The sequence below is a fragment of the Symphodus melops genome (assembly GCF_947650265.1).
Source record: "Symphodus melops genome assembly, chromosome: 22".
Classification (NCBI taxonomy): Eukaryota; Metazoa; Chordata; class Actinopteri; order Labriformes; family Labridae; genus Symphodus; species Symphodus melops.
The window spans coordinates 11,877,228-11,897,699 of NC_136712.1; the positions used below are offsets into that span (position 1 = coordinate 11,877,228).

Below are 20,472 nucleotides of genomic sequence, written 5' to 3' on the forward strand. Positions count from 1 at the left end.
TGATAGATGAGAGGAAGCACAATGACATTTCAATAGAGTTCTCACTATCACTATTAACCTCAAAAGAGGGCACAAAATCACTGAAGTGCATCCTGAATAGTTTTAACTCTTACAGACTAAGATGACTTAGAAATCATTCAAGCATGTTGACTCACCTGATCAGGATGTCCAGCCTCAGACACTCTGGGAGACGTGTCCACGTCAGCAGGCTGAGAGGAGACAGGGAGCGGTTAAACAATACCAAGTAACAGTGCAGAAGTTATGACATAATTATCAAGAGGTCAAATGTTTATGTGATTCATCTGATTTCATGCTTCAGAAAAAGCACCAAATGAAACACTTGGAGAATAGTTCTGGTAGAGGACGGGTCCAGGAAATGAAAATAGTCTTGATTAGTGCTTTATTGAGAAGATAATTATAGACACAAATCTAAAACCCATGAAGTTCACTAACAATGAAAGAATGTAAACAACTGACAGTGGACCATATAACATTTGTGGACCAAATAAAATATATAAATATGAATAGATGATCTGAAGTTTTTACTAAAGAAGATAAAGCACACGGCTGTTTAGGCGTTTGAAAGCACACGTATGATAAGTCAAGTGTTTAATGTGAGTAGAGCACATGTAGGGTAGATATCTAACACAACCAGGTACGAGTGTTTACCTTTCATCACAGCATTGTGCCAGCTTCATTTGTCATCATTATTATTAAAACATCGTTATGAGCTGTTCAAGAGCACTCTGAAGCTCTACTTATATTCACCTTTTTAAAGAGTTCCCCACAGTCCTCTGTGGCTGTAGACGTGCCCCCCTCAGAGGTCAGCTCCAGAGGTGGATGTGTCACCACGATGCTCAGTGGACGACTCCTCACCACACTCCTGAGTGTTGAAAAACAGCAGATTCATTGTAAAGCATTCAGCCTTATTTCCCTCTGAACAATGATCACTTTCAGCACATGTTCATATAATCACCTGTCCTCTCCAAGGCCAGTCCGAGTCACCATAGTCATAGGTGATCTCCTCTCCTGGCTCGATGTCTCGTCTTGCAAACAGACACAGATGGGGCTTCCCTTCTACATTTAGGTGCTTCATTTTAGCGTTTGGGTTGATGTGGTCATCGTTGACCAACCTTCCAAGTGACTCATCTTCTTTTGCTGCATCAACACTTCAAATACAAACGATCAATATTAAATTAACAGAATAGAGTAGCAATTAAACGATAACAAAATCTCTCCGAAGGTTTTAATCTGCCCCAAATATTCCACTACCACTAAGTTTCAACATGCATTACATCAAACTCTTGCCATCAACCAATTTAGTCTAGATTAACATCCAAATAAACTTCCTTCCTCCTTTAAACTGCTTCAGAAAACCATAAATACCATAACATGACAAAGAGAGACTGTAGAATTAAATCTAAAGTGATGACTCTGAATATACCTGTTGAGTGCTGCTCGGACCAGGCGCCTCATCTTCCTCAGCCACCGACTGTGGGGAAGGACATGACCCATCTGCCGCCATGTCGTTAGCTGTGGTGGTGGTTGTCTGAAAACACAGAATTTATATTGACAATGTTTTTTTTTTTAAATATCAAATTGGATATCTTGTCTGATTTCACAAACACTGAATGAAACAGGAGTTGTGGGGACCTCTCACACACTGTTAGAGGTCTGCATGAGGACCAGTTTGTGGGAGGTTTTCACACATTTTCTAATCAGACACCTACTGAAGGTGTGTTGTGGGGAAGTCGTAAGTGTCCAGAATAGAGTAGCAATTAAACGATAATTATCGTTCCGTATTTTTGTATAAATTCTGGCTAGCCACTATTTTAACCCTTAGATGCTCCAGTGCTTGGACCCTATACTCTTTCATAAGTGGGTCTGAAATTACCCTTATAAGAATAAGTGTGTTTTTATGCCATTTTTGTCATTTTGATTAAGAATAACCATCTGTATTATGGTTTGTATTTGATTTTAATATGTTTAACAGCACCGAAATAGAAATAGAATAGATATAATACAGTGTGTGTGTGTGTGTGTGTGTGTGTGTGTGTGTGTGTGTGTGTGTGTGTGTGTGTGTGTGTGCGCGTGTTTGTGTGGACATAAACAGCTGTTCGGCTGATTGACAGCTGAACGTGATCAGCTGATGTCACGTCATGTGACGCTGTCGAGGAAAGGACGTCTCATGTGTCTTAAAGCTGATTTCCTCGGTCCTCTCTCCTCGGCTTCGTTTCCTCCATCCTCTCTGGTGGGCGGGACTAAGGACTAAGGACTAACTAATGGAGGAGACAACTCGGAGGACACTCGGGGCAAATAAGGGACTTGGGATTGAGCCCAAGTCACATACTCAAATGACTGCAGACTCTCTCTGATTCAAGTGTAGCTTTTAAGTAGAGGGAAGTCTCCAGTAAACTGGTCCATACATTATAATCATTTCAGACTATATACACAAACACAGCACATGTAAACATTATGAGTCTGATAGTAAAAACAGAGACTATTAGAAAACTTACCTTACCTTTTTAAAATTGGGTTGCTGCCCGTGTTCTGGACTCAGCTCATTGTGGCTTAGAGACACAGGTGAGTCCTCTGTCTCCATCACACACTAAAGAACAAACAATGATAAATGAGAGGAAGCACAATGACATTTCAATAGAGTTCTCACTATCACTATTAACCTCAAAAGAGTGCACAAAATCACTGAAGTGCATCCTGAATAGTTTTAACTCTTACAGACTAAGATGACTTAGAAATCATTCAAGCATGTTGACTCACCTGATCAGGATGTCCAGCCTCAGACACTCTGGGAGACGTGTCCACGTCAGCAGGCTGAGAGGAGACAGGGAGCGGTTAAACAATACCAAGTAACAGTGCAGAAGTTATGACATAATTATCAAGAGGTCAAATGTTTATGTGATTCATCTGATTTCATGCTTCAGAAAAAGCACCAAATGAAACACTTGGAGAATAGTTCTGGTAGAGGACGGGTCCAGGAAATGAAAATAGTCTTGATTAGTGCTTTATTGAGAAGATAATTATAGACACAAATCTAAAACCCATGAAGTTCACTAACAATGAAAGAATGTAAACAACTGACAGTGGACCATATAACATTTGTGGACCAAATAAAATATATAAATATGAATAGATGATCTGAAGTTTTTACTAAAGAAGATAAAGCACACGGCTGTTTAGGCGTTTGAAAGCACACGTATGATAAGTCAAGTGTTTAATGTGAGTAAAGCACATGTAGGGTAGATATCTAACACAACCAGGTACGAGTGTTTACCTTTCATCACAGCATTGTGCCAGCTTCATTTGTCATCATTATTATTAAAACATCGTTATGAGCTGTTCAAGAGCACTCTGAAGCTCTACTTATATTCACCTTTTTAAAGAGTTCCCCACAGTCCTCTGTGGCTGTAGACGTGCCCCCCTCAGAGGTCAGCTCCAGAGGTGGATGTGTCACCACGATGCTCAGTGGACGACTCCTCACCACACTCCTGAGTGTTGAAAAACAGCAGATTCATTGTAAAGCATTCAGCCTTATTTCCCTCCTTTGTTTCCCTCTGAACAATGATCACTTTCAGCACATGTTCATATAATCACCTGTCCTCTCCAAGGCCAGTCCGAGTCACCATAGTCATAGGTGATCTCCTCTCCTGGCTCGATGTCTCGTCTTGCAAACAGACACAGATGGGGCTTCCCTTCTACATTTAGGTGCTTCATTTTAGCGTTTGGGTTGATGTGGTCATCGTTGACCAACCTTCCAAGTGACTCATCTTCTTTTGCTGCATCAACACTTCAAATACAAACGATCAATATTAAATTAACAGAATAGAGTAGCAATTAAACGATAACAAAATCTCTCCGAAGGTTTTAATCTGCCCCAAATATTCCACTACCACTAAGTTTCAACATGCATTACATCAAACTCTTGCCATCAACCAATTTAGTCTAGATTAACATCCAAATAAACTTCCTTCCTCCTTTAAACTGCTTCAGAAAACCATAAATACCATAACATGACAAAGAGAGACTGTAGAATTAAATCTAAAGTGATGACTCTGAATATACCTGTTGAGTGCTGCTCGGACCAGGCGCCTCATCTTCCTCAGCCACCGACTGTGGGGAAGGACATGACCCATCTGCCGCCATGTCGTTAGCTGTGGTGGTGGTTGTCTGAAAACACAGAATTTATATTGACAATGTTTTTTTTTTTAAATATCAAATTGGATATCTTGTCTGATTTCACAAACACTGAATGAAACAGGAGTTGTGGGGACCTCTCACACACTGTTAGAGGTCTGCATGAGGACCAGTTTGTGGGAGGTTTTCACACATTTTCTAATCAGACACCTACTGAAGGTGTGTTGTGGGGAAGTCGTAAGTGTCCAGAATAGAGTAGCAATTAAACGATAATTATCGTTCCGTATTTTTGTATAAATTCTGGCTAGCCACTATTTTAACCCTTAGATGCTCCAGTGCTTGGACCCTATACTCTTTCATAAGTGGGTCTGAAATTACCCTTATAAGAATAAGTGTGTTTTTATGCCATTTTTGTCATTTTGATTAAGAATAACCATCTGTATTATGGTTTGTATTTGATTTTAATATGTTTAACAGCACCGAAATAGAAATAGAATAGATATAATACAGTGTGTGTGTGTGTGTGTGTGTGTGTGTGTGTGTGTGTGTGTGTGTGTGTGTGTGTGTGTGTGTGTGTGTGTGTGTGTGTGCGTGCGCGTGTTTGTGTGGACATAAACAGCTGTTCGGCTGATTGACAGCTGAACGTGATCAGCTGATGTCACGTCATGTGACGCTGTCGAGGAAAGGACGTCTCATGTGTCTTAAAGCTGATTTCCTCGGTCCTCTCTCCTCGGCTTCGTTTCCTCCATCCTCTCTGGTGGGTGGGACTAAGGACTAAGGACTAACTAATGGAGGAGACAACTCGGAGGACACTCGGGGCAAATAAGGGACTTGGGATTGAGCCCAAGTCACATACTCAAATGACTGCAGACTCTCTCTGATTCAAGTGTAGCTTTTAAGTAGAGGGAAGTCTCCAGTAAACTGGTCCATACATTATAATCATTTCAGACTATATACACAAACACAGCACATGTAAACATTATGAGTCTGATAGTAAAAACAGAGACTATTAGAAAACTTACCTTACCTTTTTAAAATTGGGTTGCTGCCCGTGTTCTGGACTCAGCTCATTGTGGCTTAGAGACACAGGTGAGTCCTCTGTCTCCATCACACACTAAAGAACAAACAATGATAGATGAGAGGAAGCACAATGACATTTCAATAGAGTTCTCACTATCACTATTAACCTCAAAAGAGGGCACAAAATCACTGAAGTGCATCCTGAATAGTTTTAACTCTTACAGACTAAGATGACTTAGAAATCATTCAAGCATGTTGACTCACCTGATCAGGATGTCCAGCCTCAGACACTCTGGGAGACGTGTCCACGTCAGCAGGCTGAGAGGAGACAGGGAGCGGTTAAACAATACCAAGTAACAGTGCAGAAGTTATGACATAATTATCAAGAGGTCAAATGTTTATGTGATTCATCTGATTTCATGCTTCAGAAAAAGCACCAAATGAAACACTTGGAGAATAGTTCTGGTAGAGGACGGGTCCAGGAAATGAAAATAGTCTTGATTAGTGCTTTATTGAGAAGATAATTATAGACACAAATCTAAAACCCATGAAGTTCACTAACAATGAAAGAATGTAAACAACTGACAGTGGACCATATAACATTTGTGGACCAAATAAAATATATAAATATGAATAGATGATCTGAAGTTTTTACTAAAGAAGATAAAGCACACGGCTGTTTAGGCGTTTGAAAGCACACGTATGATAAGTCAAGTGTTTAATGTGAGTAGAGCACATGTAGGGTAGATATCTAACACAACCAGGTACGAGTGTTTACCTTTCATCACAGCATTGTGCCAGCTTCATTTGTCATCATTATTATTAAAACATCGTTATGAGCTGTTCAAGAGCACTCTGAAGCTCTACTTATATTCACCTTTTTAAAGAGTTCCCCACAGTCCTCTGTGGCTGTAGACGTGCCCCCCTCAGAGGTCAGCTCCAGAGGTGGATGTGTCACCACGATGCTCAGTGGACGACTCCTCACCACACTCCTGAGTGTTGAAAAACAGCAGATTCATTGTAAAGCATTCAGCCTTATTTCCCTCTGAACAATGATCACTTTCAGCACATGTTCATATAATCACCTGTCCTCTCCAAGGCCAGTCCGAGTCACCATAGTCATAGGTGATCTCCTCTCCTGGCTCGATGTCTCGTCTTGCAAACAGACACAGATGGGGCTTCCCTTCTACATTTAGGTGCTTCATTTTAGCGTTTGGGTTGATGTGGTCATCGTTGACCAACCTTCCAAGTGACTCATCTTCTTTTGCTGCATCAACACTTCAAATACAAACGATCAATATTAAATTAACGGAATAGAGTAGCAATTAAACGATAACAAAATCTCTCCGAAGGTTTTAATCTGCCCCAAATATTCCACTACCACTAAGTTTCAACATGCATTACATCAAACTCTTGCCATCAACCATTTTAGTCTAAATTAACATCCAAATAAACTTCCTTCCTCCTTTAAACTGCTTCAGAAAACCATAAATACCATAACATGACAAAGAGAGACTGTAGAATTAAATCTAAAGTGATGACTCTGAATATACCTGTTGAGTGCTGCTCGGACCAGGCGCCTCATCTTCCTCAGCCACCGACTGTGGGGAAGGACATGACCCATCTGCCGCCATGTCGTTAGCTGTGGTGGTGGTTGTCTGAAAACACAGAATTTATATTGACAATGGTTTTGAATATCAAATTGGATAAATTAAATGGTCACTTTAATGATAATACTGTATAACAATTGTGTGAAAAGACAAAATCTCTAAGATCAAAAGCATGTCAGCATAATGATTGTAGAGAGAAGCATTCAATGTCAATTTAAAACATTTCATTCACTCCAGCCAAGCTCTTTCACTACTCTAAAAAGAGTAAAGACGGATATCCTGTTTGTCTGGTGCCTTTTCTGTCTTGGAAGGTTATCCTTTAACTCATGGGTTGATTACAGCTTTAAGTCATGCTACGTCAATTCTGATACAACTTCACTGATAAGTCAACTGCATTGATACAGTTTTTAAACTCCACCAGTGGAGTGGAGATAATTAGGTTAATCTGTGTCTACTAGAGTCAGGTACTGATTCATTCAACTACAAAATGATTTAATACATCAAACTATTATCCATTTTGTACACCTGTCCCTATACACATACCTGTGTTCTCCATGGGCAGTCATTGGATGCACCTCTGTTGAATTAAGTGAGTCACTTCAAAAGGACTTCAATATTTACTGCATAATACTGCAATCGCTTAATCAATTACTTTGTAAATAATATCTTGCTTCACTTTGACAGGAGTCTATTTTTTAGTAAGCTGTTGTCCAAAAAAAGCCTATTTAAATTTAAAAGGCACTGTAACTGCTAATATGGACCATAGTCTAACGTACTTGCTGAGCATCTTTGCTTAACAAAGTCAAGCGTATAAATACGTCATCGAAAACTTGCATGATGCTAAATAAAAACATGCTTAGTTCGCTAACTGACTAGCTTGTTTAGCGAATTAGCTCGTTAGCTCGACTACTTTTCAGCAACAGTAGACTTGAACCACATTTCTTCAAACCGAATAAAAATATGTTATGTCACATTTTATGTATTTAACAGAAATATTTAACTCTTACTAATCACTTTTGAGCAGCTCCTTGCCAGTCGCGCTCCGTTCTCGTCATTTCACCTGTACCGTGACGACAGCTGAGCTCTCGAAGCTATCGTCGGCACATGACACTCAACTTCCTGCGCACTTTCAAAATAAAAGTCTCACAAAGGAAGTCAGAAATTATCGTTCCGTATTTTTGTATAAATTCTGGCTAGCCACTATTTTAACCCTTAGATGCTCCAGTGCTTGGACCCTATACTCTTTCACAAGTAGCTCTGAAATGACCCTTGTAAGAATAAGTGTGTTTTTATGCCATTTTTGTCATTTTGATTAAGAATAACCATCTGTATTATGTTTTGTATTATATTTTGGTCCACACATGAATGATGTCATGTTTGAAATATGTTTATTTTTCACACTATAACAGATTTGGAATATTTTGTGTGTGTGCGTATGCAGAACTGAACTGATGAAAACCGCCTCTACCTCCAAATACTTACTGAATAGCAAACACATGCACCAAGAGAAACAAAAGCAGCAGAAGATGCACAAACATTCAGGTTAAATTGATGGATTTGTGATGCAGATTTACTAAATATTTTAGCCCTCTGAACTCCGAGCTGCAGTTTCTGGGTGTTTTTATTGCTCCTGTTCTCATTTTAGCTCATTGTGGGTTAATTTTTCAATGCAATCTAAAGTCCTGCACCTCCATGGAAACAGAACAACCATGAAGAAGGAGAGGTAGAAGGAGAAAACCTAAATACAACATGACAAATTGAGACTGTAGAATTAAATCTGAAGTCACAAATATGAATGTACCCTGTTGAAGAGTGCTGCTGGGACCAGAAGCATCATCTTCCTTAGTGTCTGACTGTGGAGAAGGATGTGATTCATCTGCTGCCATGGTGTTAGTTGTATTGGTGATTCAAGATTCAAGATTCAAAGCATTTATTGTCATGTGCACAGTAAGAAAACACGTTTCCCTGTACAATGAAATGCTTACTTTGCTGTCCACTAGAATGAAAAATAAGACTATGTACATGATAACAGTAAAGTGTATGTTGTGCAAATGTAAACATTTAAAGCGACATTCAGTGACTTTGCAAAAAGGATGGAAACTGCAATGTATGTCGTTAGCTGTGGTGGTGGTTGTCTGAAAACACAGAATTTATATTGACAATGTTTTTTTTAAAATTGGGTTGCTGCCCGTGTTCTGGACTCAGCTCACTGTGGCTTAGAGACACAGGTGAGTCCTCTGTCTCCATCACACACTAAAGAACAAACAATGATAGATGAGAGGAAGCACAATGACATTTCAATAGAGTTCTCACTATCACTATTAACCTCAAAAGAGGGCACAAAATCACTGAAGTGCATCCTGAATAGTTTTAACTCTTACAGACTAAGATGACTTAGAAATCATTCAAGCATGTTGACTCACCTGATCAGGATGTCCAGCCTCAGACACTCTGGGAGACGTGTCCACGTCAGCAGGCTGAGAGGAGACAGGGAGCGGTTAAACAATACCAAGTAACAGTGCAGAAGTTATGACATAATTATCAAGAGGTCAAATGTTTATGTGATTCATCTGATTTCATGCTTCAGAAAAAGCACCAAATGAAACACTTGGAGAATAGTTCTGGTAGAGGACGGGTCCAGGAAATGAAAATAGTCTTGATTAGTGCTTTATTGAGAAGATAATTATAGACACAAATCTAAAACCCATGAAGTTCACTAACAATGAAAGAATGTAAACAACTGACAGTGGACCATATAACATTTGTGGACCAAATAAAATATATAAATATGAATAGATGATCTGAAGTTTTTACTAAAGAAGATAAAGCACACGGCTGTTTAGGCGTTTGAAAGCACACGTATGATAAGTCAAGTGTTTAATGTGAGTAAAGCACATGTAGGGTAGATATCTAACACAACCAGGTACGAGTGTTTACCTTTCATCACAGCATTGTGCCAGCTTCATTTGTCATCATTATTATTAAAACATCGTTATGAGCTGTTCAAGAGCACTCTGAAGCTCTACTTATATTCACCTTTTTAAAGAGTTCCCCACAGTCCTCTGTGGCTGTAGACGTGCCCCCCTCAGAGGTCAGCTCCAGAGGTGGATGTGTCACCACGATGCTCAGTGGACGACTCCTCACCACACTCCTGAGTGTTGAAAAACAGCAGATTCATTGTAAAGCATTCAGCCTTATTTCCCTCCTTTGTTTCCCTCTGAACAATGATCACTTTCAGCACATGTTCATATAATCACCTGTCCTCTCCAAGGCCAGTCCGAGTCACCATAGTCATAGGTGATCTCCTCTCCTGGCTCGATGTCTCGTCTTGCAAACAGACACAGATGGGGCTTCCCTTCTACATTTAGGTGCTTCATTTTAGCGTTTGGGTTGATGTGGTCATCGTTGACCAACCTTCCAAGTGACTCATCTTCTTTTGCTGCATCAACACTTCAAATACAAACGATCAATATTAAATTAACAGAATAGAGTAGCAATTAAACGATAACAAAATCTCTCCGAAGGTTTTAATCTGCCCCAAATATTCCACTACCACTAAGTTTCAACATGCATTACATCAAACTCTTGCCATCAACCAATTTAGTCTAGATTAACATCCAAATAAACTTCCTTCCTCCTTTAAACTGCTTCAGAAAACCATAAATACCATAACATGACAAAGAGAGACTGTAGAATTAAATCTAAAGTGATGACTCTGAATATACCTGTTGAGTGCTGCTCGGACCAGGCGCCTCATCTTCCTCAGCCACCGACTGTGGGGAAGGACATGACCCATCTGCCGCCATGTCGTTAGCTGTGGTGGTGGTTGTCTGAAAACACAGAATTTATATTGACAATGTTTTTTTTAAAATTGGGTTGCTGCCCGTGTTCTGGACTCAGCTCACTGTGGCTTAGAGACACAGGTGAGTCCTCTGTCTCCATCACACACTAAAGAACAAACAATGATACATGAGAGGAAGCACAATGACATTTCAATAGAGTTCTCACTATCACTATTAACCTCAAAAGAGGGCACAAAATCACTGAAGTGCATCCTGAATAGTTTTAACTCTTACAGACTAAGATGACTTAGAAATCATTCAAGCATGTTGACTCACCTGATCAGGATGTCCAGCCTCAGACACTCTGGGAGACGTGTCCACGTCAGCAGGCTGAGAGGAGACAGGGAGCGGTTAAACAATACCAAGTAACAGTGCAGAAGTTATGACATAATTATCAAGAGGTCAAATGTTTATGTGATTCATCTGATTTCATGCTTCAGAAAAAGCACCAAATGAAACACTTGGAGAATAGTTCTGGTAGAGGACGGGTCCAGGAAATGAAAATAGTCTTGATTAGTGCTTTATTGAGAAGATAATTATAGACACAAATCTAAAACCCATGAAGTTCACTAACAATGAAAGAATGTAAACAACTGACAGTGGACCATATAACATTTGTGGACCAAATAAAATATATAAATATGAATAGATGATCTGAAGTTTTTACTAAAGAAGATAAAGCACACGGCTGTTTAGGCGTTTGAAAGCACACGTGAAAAGTCAAGTGTTTAATGTGAGTAAAGCACATGTAGGGTAGATATCTAACACAACCAGGTACGAGTGTTTACCTTTCATCACAGCATTGTGCCAGCTTCATTTGTCATCATTATTATTAAAACATCGTTATGAGCTGTTCAAGAGCACTCTGAAGCTCTACTTATATTCACCTTTTTAAAGAGTTCCCCACAGTCCTCTGTGGCTGTAGACGTGCCCCCCTCAGAGGTCAGCTCCAGAGGTGGATGTGTCACCACGATGCTCAGTGGACGACTCCTCACCACACTCCTGAGTGTTGAAAAACAGCAGATTCATTGTAAAGCATTCAGCCTTATTTCCCTCCTTTGTTTCCCTCTGAACAATGATCACTTTCAGCACATGTTCATATAATCACCTGTCCTCTCCAAGGCCAGTCCGAGTCACCATAGTCATAGGTGATCTCCTCTCCTGGCTCGATGTCTCGTCTTGCAAACAGACACAGATGGGGCTTCCCTTCTACATTTAGGTGCTTCATTTTAGCGTTTGGGTTGATGTGGTCATCGTTGACCAACCTTCCAAGTGACTCATCTTCTTTTGCTGCATCAACACTTCAAATACAAACGATCAATATTAAATTAACAGAATAGAGTAGCAATTAAACGATAACAAAATCTCTCCGAAGGTTTTAATCTGCCCCAAATATTCCACTACCACTAAGTTTCAACATGCATTACATCAAACTCTTGCCATCAACCAATTTAGTCTAGATTAACATCCAAATAAACTTCCTTCCTCCTTTAAACTGCTTCAGAAAACCATAAATACCATAACATGACAAAGAGAGACTGTAGAATTAAATCTAAAGTGATGACTCTGAATATACCTGTTGAGTGCTGCTCGGACCAGGCGCCTCATCTTCCTCAGCCACCGACTGTGGGGAAGGACATGACCCATCTGCCGCCATGTCGTTAGCTGTGGTGGTGGTTGTCTGAAAACACAGAATTTATATTGACAATGTTTTTTTTAAAATTGGGTTGCTGCCCGTGTTCTGGACTCAGCTCACTGTGGCTTAGAGACACAGGTGAGTCCTCTGTCTCCATCACACACTAAAGAACAAACAATGATACATGAGAGGAAGCACAATGACATTTCAATAGAGTTCTCACTATCACTATTAACCTCAAAAGAGGGCACAAAATCACTGAAGTGCATCCTGAATAGTTTTAACTCTTACAGACTAAGATGACTTAGAAATCATTCAAGCATGTTGACTCACCTGATCAGGATGTCCAGCCTCAGACACTCTGGGAGACGTGTCCACGTCAGCAGGCTGAGAGGAGACAGGGAGCGGTTAAACAATACCAAGTAACAGTGCAGAAGTTATGACATAATTATCAAGAGGTCAAATGTTTATGTGATTCATCTGATTTCATGCTTCAGAAAAAGCACCAAATGAAACACTTGGAGAATAGTTCTGGTAGAGGACGGGTCCAGGAAATGAAAATAGTCTTGATTAGTGCTTTATTGAGAAGATAATTATAGACACAAATCTAAAACCCATGAAGTTCACTAACAATGAAAGAATGTAAACAACTGACAGTGGACCATATAACATTTGTGGACCAAATAAAATATATAAATATGAATAGATGATCTGAAGTTTTTACTAAAGAAGATAAAGCACATGGCTGTTTAGGCGTTTGAAAGCACACGTATGATAAGTCAAGTGTTTAATGTGAGTAAAGCACATGTAGGGTAGATATCTAACACAACCAGGTACGAGTGTTTACCTTTCATCACAGCATTGTGCCAGCTTCATTTGTCATCATTATTATTAAAACATCGTTATGAGCTGTTCAAGAGCACTCTGAAGCTCTACTTATATTCACCTTTTTAAAGAGTTCCCCACAGTCCTCTGTGGCTGTAGACGTGCCCCCCTCAGAGGTCAGCTCCAGAGGTGGATGTGTCACCACGATGCTCAGTGGACGACTCCTCACCACACTCCTGAGTGTTGAAAAACAGCAGATTCATTGTAAAGCATTCAGCCTTATTTCCCTCCTTTGTTTCCCTCTGAACAATGATCACTTTCAGCACATGTTCATATAATCACCTGTCCTCTCCAAGGCCAGTCCGAGTCACCATAGTCATAGGTGATCTCCTCTCCTGGCTCGATGTCTCGTCTTGCAAACAGACACAGATGGGGCTTCCCTTCTACATTTAGGTGCTTCATTTTAGCGTTTGGGTTGATGTGGTCATCGTTGACCAACCTTCCAAGTGACTCATCTTCTTTTGCTGCATCAACACTTCAAATACAAACGATCAATATTAAATTAACAGAATAGAGTAGCAATTAAACGATAACAAAATCTCTCCGAAGGTTTTAATCTGCCCCAAATATTCCACTACCACTAAGTTTCAACATGCATTACATCAAACTCTTGCCATCAACCAATTTAGTCTAGATTAACATCCAAATAAACTTCCTTCCTCCTTTAAACTGCTTCAGAAAACCATAAATACCATAACATGACAAAGAGAGACTGTAGAATTAAATCTAAAGTGATGACTCTGAATATACCTGTTGAGTGCTGCTCGGACCAGGCGCCTCATCTTCCTCAGCCACCGACTGTGGGGAAGGACATGACCCATCTGCCGCCATGTCGTTAGCTGTGGTGGTGGTTGTCTGAAAACACAGAATTTATATTGACAATGTTTTTTTTTTTAAATATCAAATTGGATATCTTGTCTGATTTCACAAACACTGAATGAAACAGGAGTTGTGGGGACCTCTCACACACTGTTAGAGGTCTGCATGAGGACCAGTTTGTGGGAGGTTTTCACACATTTTCTAATCAGACACCTACTGAAGGTGTGTTGTGGGGAAGTCGTAAGTGTCCAGAATAGAGTAGCAATTAAACGATAACAAAATCTCTCCGAAGGTTTTAATCTGCCCCAAATATTCCACTACCACTAAGTTTCAACATGCATTACATCAAACTCTTGCCATCAACCATTTTAGTCTAGATTAACATCCAAATAAACTTCCTTCCTCCTTTAAACTGCTTCAGAAAACCATAAATACCATAACATGACAAAGAGAGACTGTAGAATTAAATCTAAAGTGATGACTCTGAATATACCTGTTGAGTGCTGCTCGGACCAGGCGCCTCATCTTCCTCAGCCACCGACTGTGGGGAAGGACATGACCCATCTGCCGCCATGCCGTTAGCTGTGGTGGTGGTTGTCTGAAAACACAGAATTTATATTGACAATGGTTTTGAATATCAAATTGGATGGTCACTTTAATGAAAATACTGTATAACAAGCAAATTGTGTGAAAAGACAAAATCTCTAAGATCAAAAGCATGTCAGCATAATGATTGTAGAGAAAAGCATTCAATGTCAATTTAAAACATTTCATTCACTCCAGCCAAGCTCTTTCACTACTCTAAAAAGAGTAAAGATGGATATCCTGTTTGTCTGGTGCCTTTTCTGTCTTGGAAGGTTATCCTTTAACTCATGAGTTGATTACAGCTTTAAGTCATGCTACGTCAATTCTGATACAACTTCACTGATAAGTCAACTGCATTGATACAGTTATACGTTGACAAATCACATCAGATATCAACTTACCTTTCACTGCATTGATGAACTTCACCTCTAACTTGCATGTTTTGTCAGTCCTTGACACAACTTGCTGAATGGCATCTTTCAGTGGGCTAATCCGTGGTGGCATTTCAAACTGTAGGAAAAAAAAAAAAAAAAATCAGTTTTCATTGGATTCAGTTTCCATTTGAGCTCTTTGAAAGTATTAGCTATACAAGGTTTTTACAAATTCTTATGTCCAGATACTTCAAAATGAAAGGAATTTCATAATGTTAAGATTTCTTACTGTCCCAGGCTTACACCTCTGAAATTCCTTCAATTAAAAGATGCCATTCAAATGTAAAACAAAAATGGGGAATCTGATATTTTGTGGTTTTAAAAACTTGTGACTGTAGTCCAAAACCTAAGTGGAATTATTTTAATTTACCTTACAGAATGGAAATACACACCCTAAGGAGCAGACACTTGTTTTTATTCCTGCTCACTATTTCCATTCCTGTCTGTATCATCCACCTCCTGCCTTATCATGCCCAGTGTTAAATGATACATGGTTAATATTAGAGCTGCAGCTATCGAATATTTTAGTAATCGAGTATTCTATCGAATATCCCGTCGATTAATCGAGTAATCGAATAAATCATACTTTTGATTAATTAAGGTTTAACTCGTCTTGGGCCGTCCCTACAAACCTGCTTCTTTGCAGTTACCATGGAAACGCCTGCTTGTTACAGCCAACCACCTCTGCTCTACAGCTGCTGATGATGCTCACCATATTACTGACCCAAATTCACTTTTTGATTCACTGGTCAAGGCGGCAGGTAGATGAAAAATACAGGCCAAACACGTTTTAATGGCTGAAATGGCAAATACTGTTTTGTGTAGCCTACACATCTGTTACAGTACATTTAATAGAGAAAGCATTATATTCTGTTGAATCAATCACAGAATCAATCATTATGTCAGAAAATGAGAAACTTTAAATATATATATTTGCTAAATTATTATTCCACAAACAAGTTCTGTCTTGATTTAGCTTTGAAGACATTAGACATTTCATATAATCAGCCTGTATATTGTTAAAAGTGTATCTCTGTCTGCTCCTGCAGCGCGTGCATTCAGCACGCTCACAGACTACAGAGACCATAGACGCGTCTATGACAGAGACTGTGAGAGGACGTTGCTATCGATATGTTAGCTGCAAACACGGAGAGAGTGAACGGAGAAAAGCCGACCGTTTGACCGGATCACGTGTTCCCGACTGGGTCGTATGGATCAAGGGGTCTTTTTCAAACCGTCCACTACACCCTCGCCCTAACGTACTTGCTGAGCATCTTTGCTTAACAAAGTCAAGCGTATAAATACGTCATCGAAAACTTGCATGATGCTAAATAAAAACATGCTTAGTTCGCTAACTGACTAGCTTGTTTAGCGAATTAGCTCGTTAGCTCGACTACTTTTCAGCAACAGTAGACTTGAACCACACTTCTTCAAACCGAATAAAAATATGTTATGTCACATTTTATGTATTTAACAGAAATATTTAACACTTACTAATCACTTTTGAGCAGCTCCTTGCCAGTCGCGCTCCGTTCTCGTCATTTCACCTGTACCGTGACGACAGCTGAGCTCTCGAAGCTATCGTCGGCACATGACACTCAACTTCCTGCGCACTTTCAAAATAAAAGTCTCACAAAGGAAGTCAGAAATTATCGTTCCGTATTTTTGTATAAATTCTGGCTAGCCACTATTTTAACCCTTAGATGCTCCAGTGCTTGGACCCTATACTCTTTCACAAGTGGGTCTGAAATGACCCTTGTAAGAATAAGTGTGTTTTTATGCCATTTTTGTCATTTTGATTAAGTATTATGGTTTGTATTATATTTTGGTCCACACATGAATGATGTCATATTTGAAATATGTTTATTTTCCACACTATAACAGATTTTGAATATTTTGTGTGTGTGCGTATGCAGAACTGAACTGATGAAAACTGCCTCTACCTCCAAATACTTACTGAATAGCAAACACATGCACCAAGAGAAACAAAAGCAGCAGAAGATGCACAAACATTCAGGTTAAATTGATGGATTTGTGATGCAGATTTACTAAATATTTTAGCCCTCTGAACTCCGAGCTGCAGTTTCTGGGTGTTTTTATTGCTCCTGTTCTCATTTTAGCTCATTGTGGGTTAATTTTTCAATGCAATCTAAAGTCCTGCACCTCCATGGAAACAGAACAACCATGAAGAAGGAGAGGTTTCCGCATCCGTCACAGCATGAAACTGCCCTCATAAAAATCGCCAACGATTTCCTCACTGCAGCTGACACCAGTTCACTCACATCACAGCTGATGAAGACACTGGAGCGGCTCCTCCTCAACCTCCTCAGGCCCCAAATGCAGCAGGCCCAGGACCCTCTACAGTTTGCCTACCGGGCAACCGTTGGTATGGAGGATGCCATCCTCTATCTCCTGCATTGCACCCACTTTCTCCTGGATAAGGGGAAGGGCTCAGTGAGGATCTTTTTTCTGGATTTCTCCAGTGTTACATGATAACAGTAAAGTGTATGTTGTGCAAATGTAAACATTTAAAGTGACATTCAGTGACTTTGCAAAAAGGATGGTAACTGCAATGTATGGATTTGTAAAGTGTCCTTAGTGTAGTCCGGTCAGCTGTTGAGGATTCTGATGGCAGTGTTGTAAAAAGGGTGCTTTAAACGGGTCGTCCTGCAGGATGGAGATCCTGAGGGCAGGAGTGTGAACAGTCTGTGTTGTGGGTGGGTGGTGTCCTTGATAATACTGGCAGCTCTCCTGTGGACTCTTCGGTGGTAGATGCTGTGCAGAGAGGGCAGTGGAGTCCTGGTGATCCTCTCAGCAGTCCTGACCACTCTCTGCAGGCCATAGTGCTGCCGTACCACACAGTGATGCAGCTGTTCATTTCTTTGAAAAAGAAAATGGCCAGAAGTCATTTATGTTTAAATATGTTTAACAGCACCGAAATAGAAATAGAATAGAAATAATACAGTGTGTGTGTGATTAGAAGTAATACAGTGCGTGTTTGTGTGGACATAAACAGCTGTTAGGCTGATTGACAGCTGAACGTGATAAGCTGATGTCGCGTCATGTGACGCTGTCGAGGAAAGGTCGTCTCATGTGTCTTAAAGCTGATTTCCTCGGTCCTCTCTCCTCGGCTTCGTTTCCTCCGTCCTCTCTGGTGGGCGGGACTAAGACGCAAATGGAGGAGACAACTCGGAGGACACTCGGGGCAAATAAGGGACTTGGGATTGAGCCCAAGTCACATACTCAAACGACTGCAGACTCTCTCTGATTCAAGTGTAGCTTTTAAGTAGAGGGAAGTCTCCAGTAAACTGGTCCATACATTATAATCATTTCAGACTATATACACAAACACAGCACATGTAAACATTATGAGTCTGATAGTAAAAACAGAGACTATTAGAAAACTTACCTTACCTTTTTAAAACTGGGTTGCTGCCCGTGTCCTGGACTCAGCTCACTGTGGCTTAGAGACACAGGTGAGTCCTCTGTCTCCATCACACACTAAAGAACAAACAATGATACATGAGAGGAAGCACAATGACATTTCAATAGAGTTCTCACTATCACTATTAACCTCAAAAGAGGGCACACAATCACTGAAGTGCATCCTGAATAGTTTTAACTCTTACAGACTAAGATGACTTAGAAATCATTCAAGCATGTTGACTCACCTGATCAGAATGTTCAGCCTCAGACACTGGGAGACGTGTCCACGTCAGCAGGCTGAGAGGAGACAGGGAGCGGTTAAACAATACCAAGTAACAGTGCAGAAGTTATGACATAATTATCAAGAGGTCAAATGTTTATGTGATTCATCTGATTTCATGCTTCAGAAAAAGCACCAAATGAAACACTTGGAGAATAGTTCTGGTAGAGGACGGGTCCAGGAAATGAAAATAGTCTTGATTAGTGCTTTATTGAGAAGATAATTATAGACACAAATCTAAAACCCATGAAGTTCACTAACAATGACAGAATGTAAACAACTGACAGTGGACCATATAACATTTGTGGACCAAATAAAATATGTAAATATGAATAGATGATCTGAAGTTTCTACTAAAGAAGATAAAGCACACGGCTGTTTAGGCGTTTGAAAGCACACGTATGATAAGTCAAGTGTTTAATGTGAGTAAAGCACATGTAGGGTAGATATCTAACACAACCAGGTACGAGTGTTTACCTTTCATCACAGCATTGTGCCAGCTTCATTTGTCATCATTATTATTAAAACATAGTTATGAGCTGTTCAAGAGCACTCTGAAGCTCTACATATATTCACCTTTTTAAAGAGTTCCCCACAGTCCTCTGTGGCTGTAGACATGCCCCCCTCAGAGGTCAGCTCAGAGGTGGATGTGTCACCACGCTGCTCAGTGGACGACTCCTCACCACACTCCTGAGTGTTGAAAAACAGCAGATTCATTGTAAAGCATTCAGCCTTATTTCCCTCCTTTGTTTCCCTCCGAACAATGATCACTTTCAACACATGTTCATATAATCACCTGTCCTCTCCAAGGCCAGTCCGAGTCACCATAGTCATAGGTGATCTCCTCTCCTGGCTCGATGTCTCGTCTTGCAAACAGACACAGATGGGGCTTCCCTTCTACATTTAGGTGCTTCATTTTAGCGTTTGGGTTGATGTGGTCATCGTTGACCAACCTTCCAAGTGACTCATCTTCTTTTGCTGCATCAACACTTCAAATACAAACGATCAATATTAAATACATGCATGTGTATATTTTCTGGATTAAGAGCCTATTAAGATCTGGACTATCAAATGCTCTGTGTTAAGTCACTGACATAAAGCATTGAGTTTTAACACATACCACCAAAATGTTCCATTATGGCGAAACTCAAACATGAAGACCTTCAGCTTGTTGTGATAAACTCGCTGTCTCCTCTCACATTTTTGTTTGCTTACTAGTTCACCACGATACTCCAACAGGAAGTCTCCTTTTTCAAATGGAGCACAAGCAAAGACGCCCCGCCCTGTTAGAACACAAACACAAGTGATGAAGTCAGGAGAACCAGGACATTTTATAAGGCCAACAGTCCTTAGTCAGACCTATCTTACCCTTAAAAGAGCTGATGAACCTGACATCGAGGTCACCTTTGTCCTTCCCAGACGCAATACAGGTCCTTGCATCTTCCTTTGGGTTTAAACGCCTCCGACTCTGCATTCCTGTGTGTACTGTAACCCTATGTGTCCAGAGACAGAAGGAGGGTTAACATAATCACCTGGTACACAGAGACATAATATTAATAACTATATTTATATCAATCAATCAATCAATCTTTATTTATATAGCGTCAATTCATAACAGGCGTTATCTCGAGACACTTTACAAAAGCAGGTAAAGGACCTTACTGTTTGTCTGTTAACATTAACAAAAGAGCAGGTAACAAGACCATGCTCATTGTTATGTTTACAAAAAGCAGGTAAAGGACCTTACTTATGGCTATATTACAAGAGCCCAGCTTAATCCGTCATA

The 20,472-nt window shown here is 40.1% G+C and overlaps 1 protein-coding gene across 1 annotated transcript; it reads right to left on the reverse strand.

Annotated features, from left to right (window-relative positions):
- Positions 1 to 17,575: 17,575 nt before the first annotated feature.
- LOC306818134 (histone-lysine N-methyltransferase set-1-like) lies at positions 17,576 to 20,175 on the reverse strand (the record flags this gene model as incomplete). Its single annotated transcript, XM_079335509.1, has 5 exons — positions 20,055 to 20,175; positions 19,807 to 19,969; positions 19,483 to 19,675; positions 19,263 to 19,376; positions 17,576 to 17,755 (listed from the first exon to the last, which is right to left on the reverse strand). The coding sequence occupies exons 1-5, from the start codon at positions 20,158 to 20,160 to the stop codon at positions 17,576 to 17,578; spliced, it is 756 nt and encodes a 251-aa protein (XP_079191635.1). The 5' UTR covers positions 20,161 to 20,175.
- Between the last annotated feature and the right edge of the window lie 297 nt (positions 20,176 to 20,472).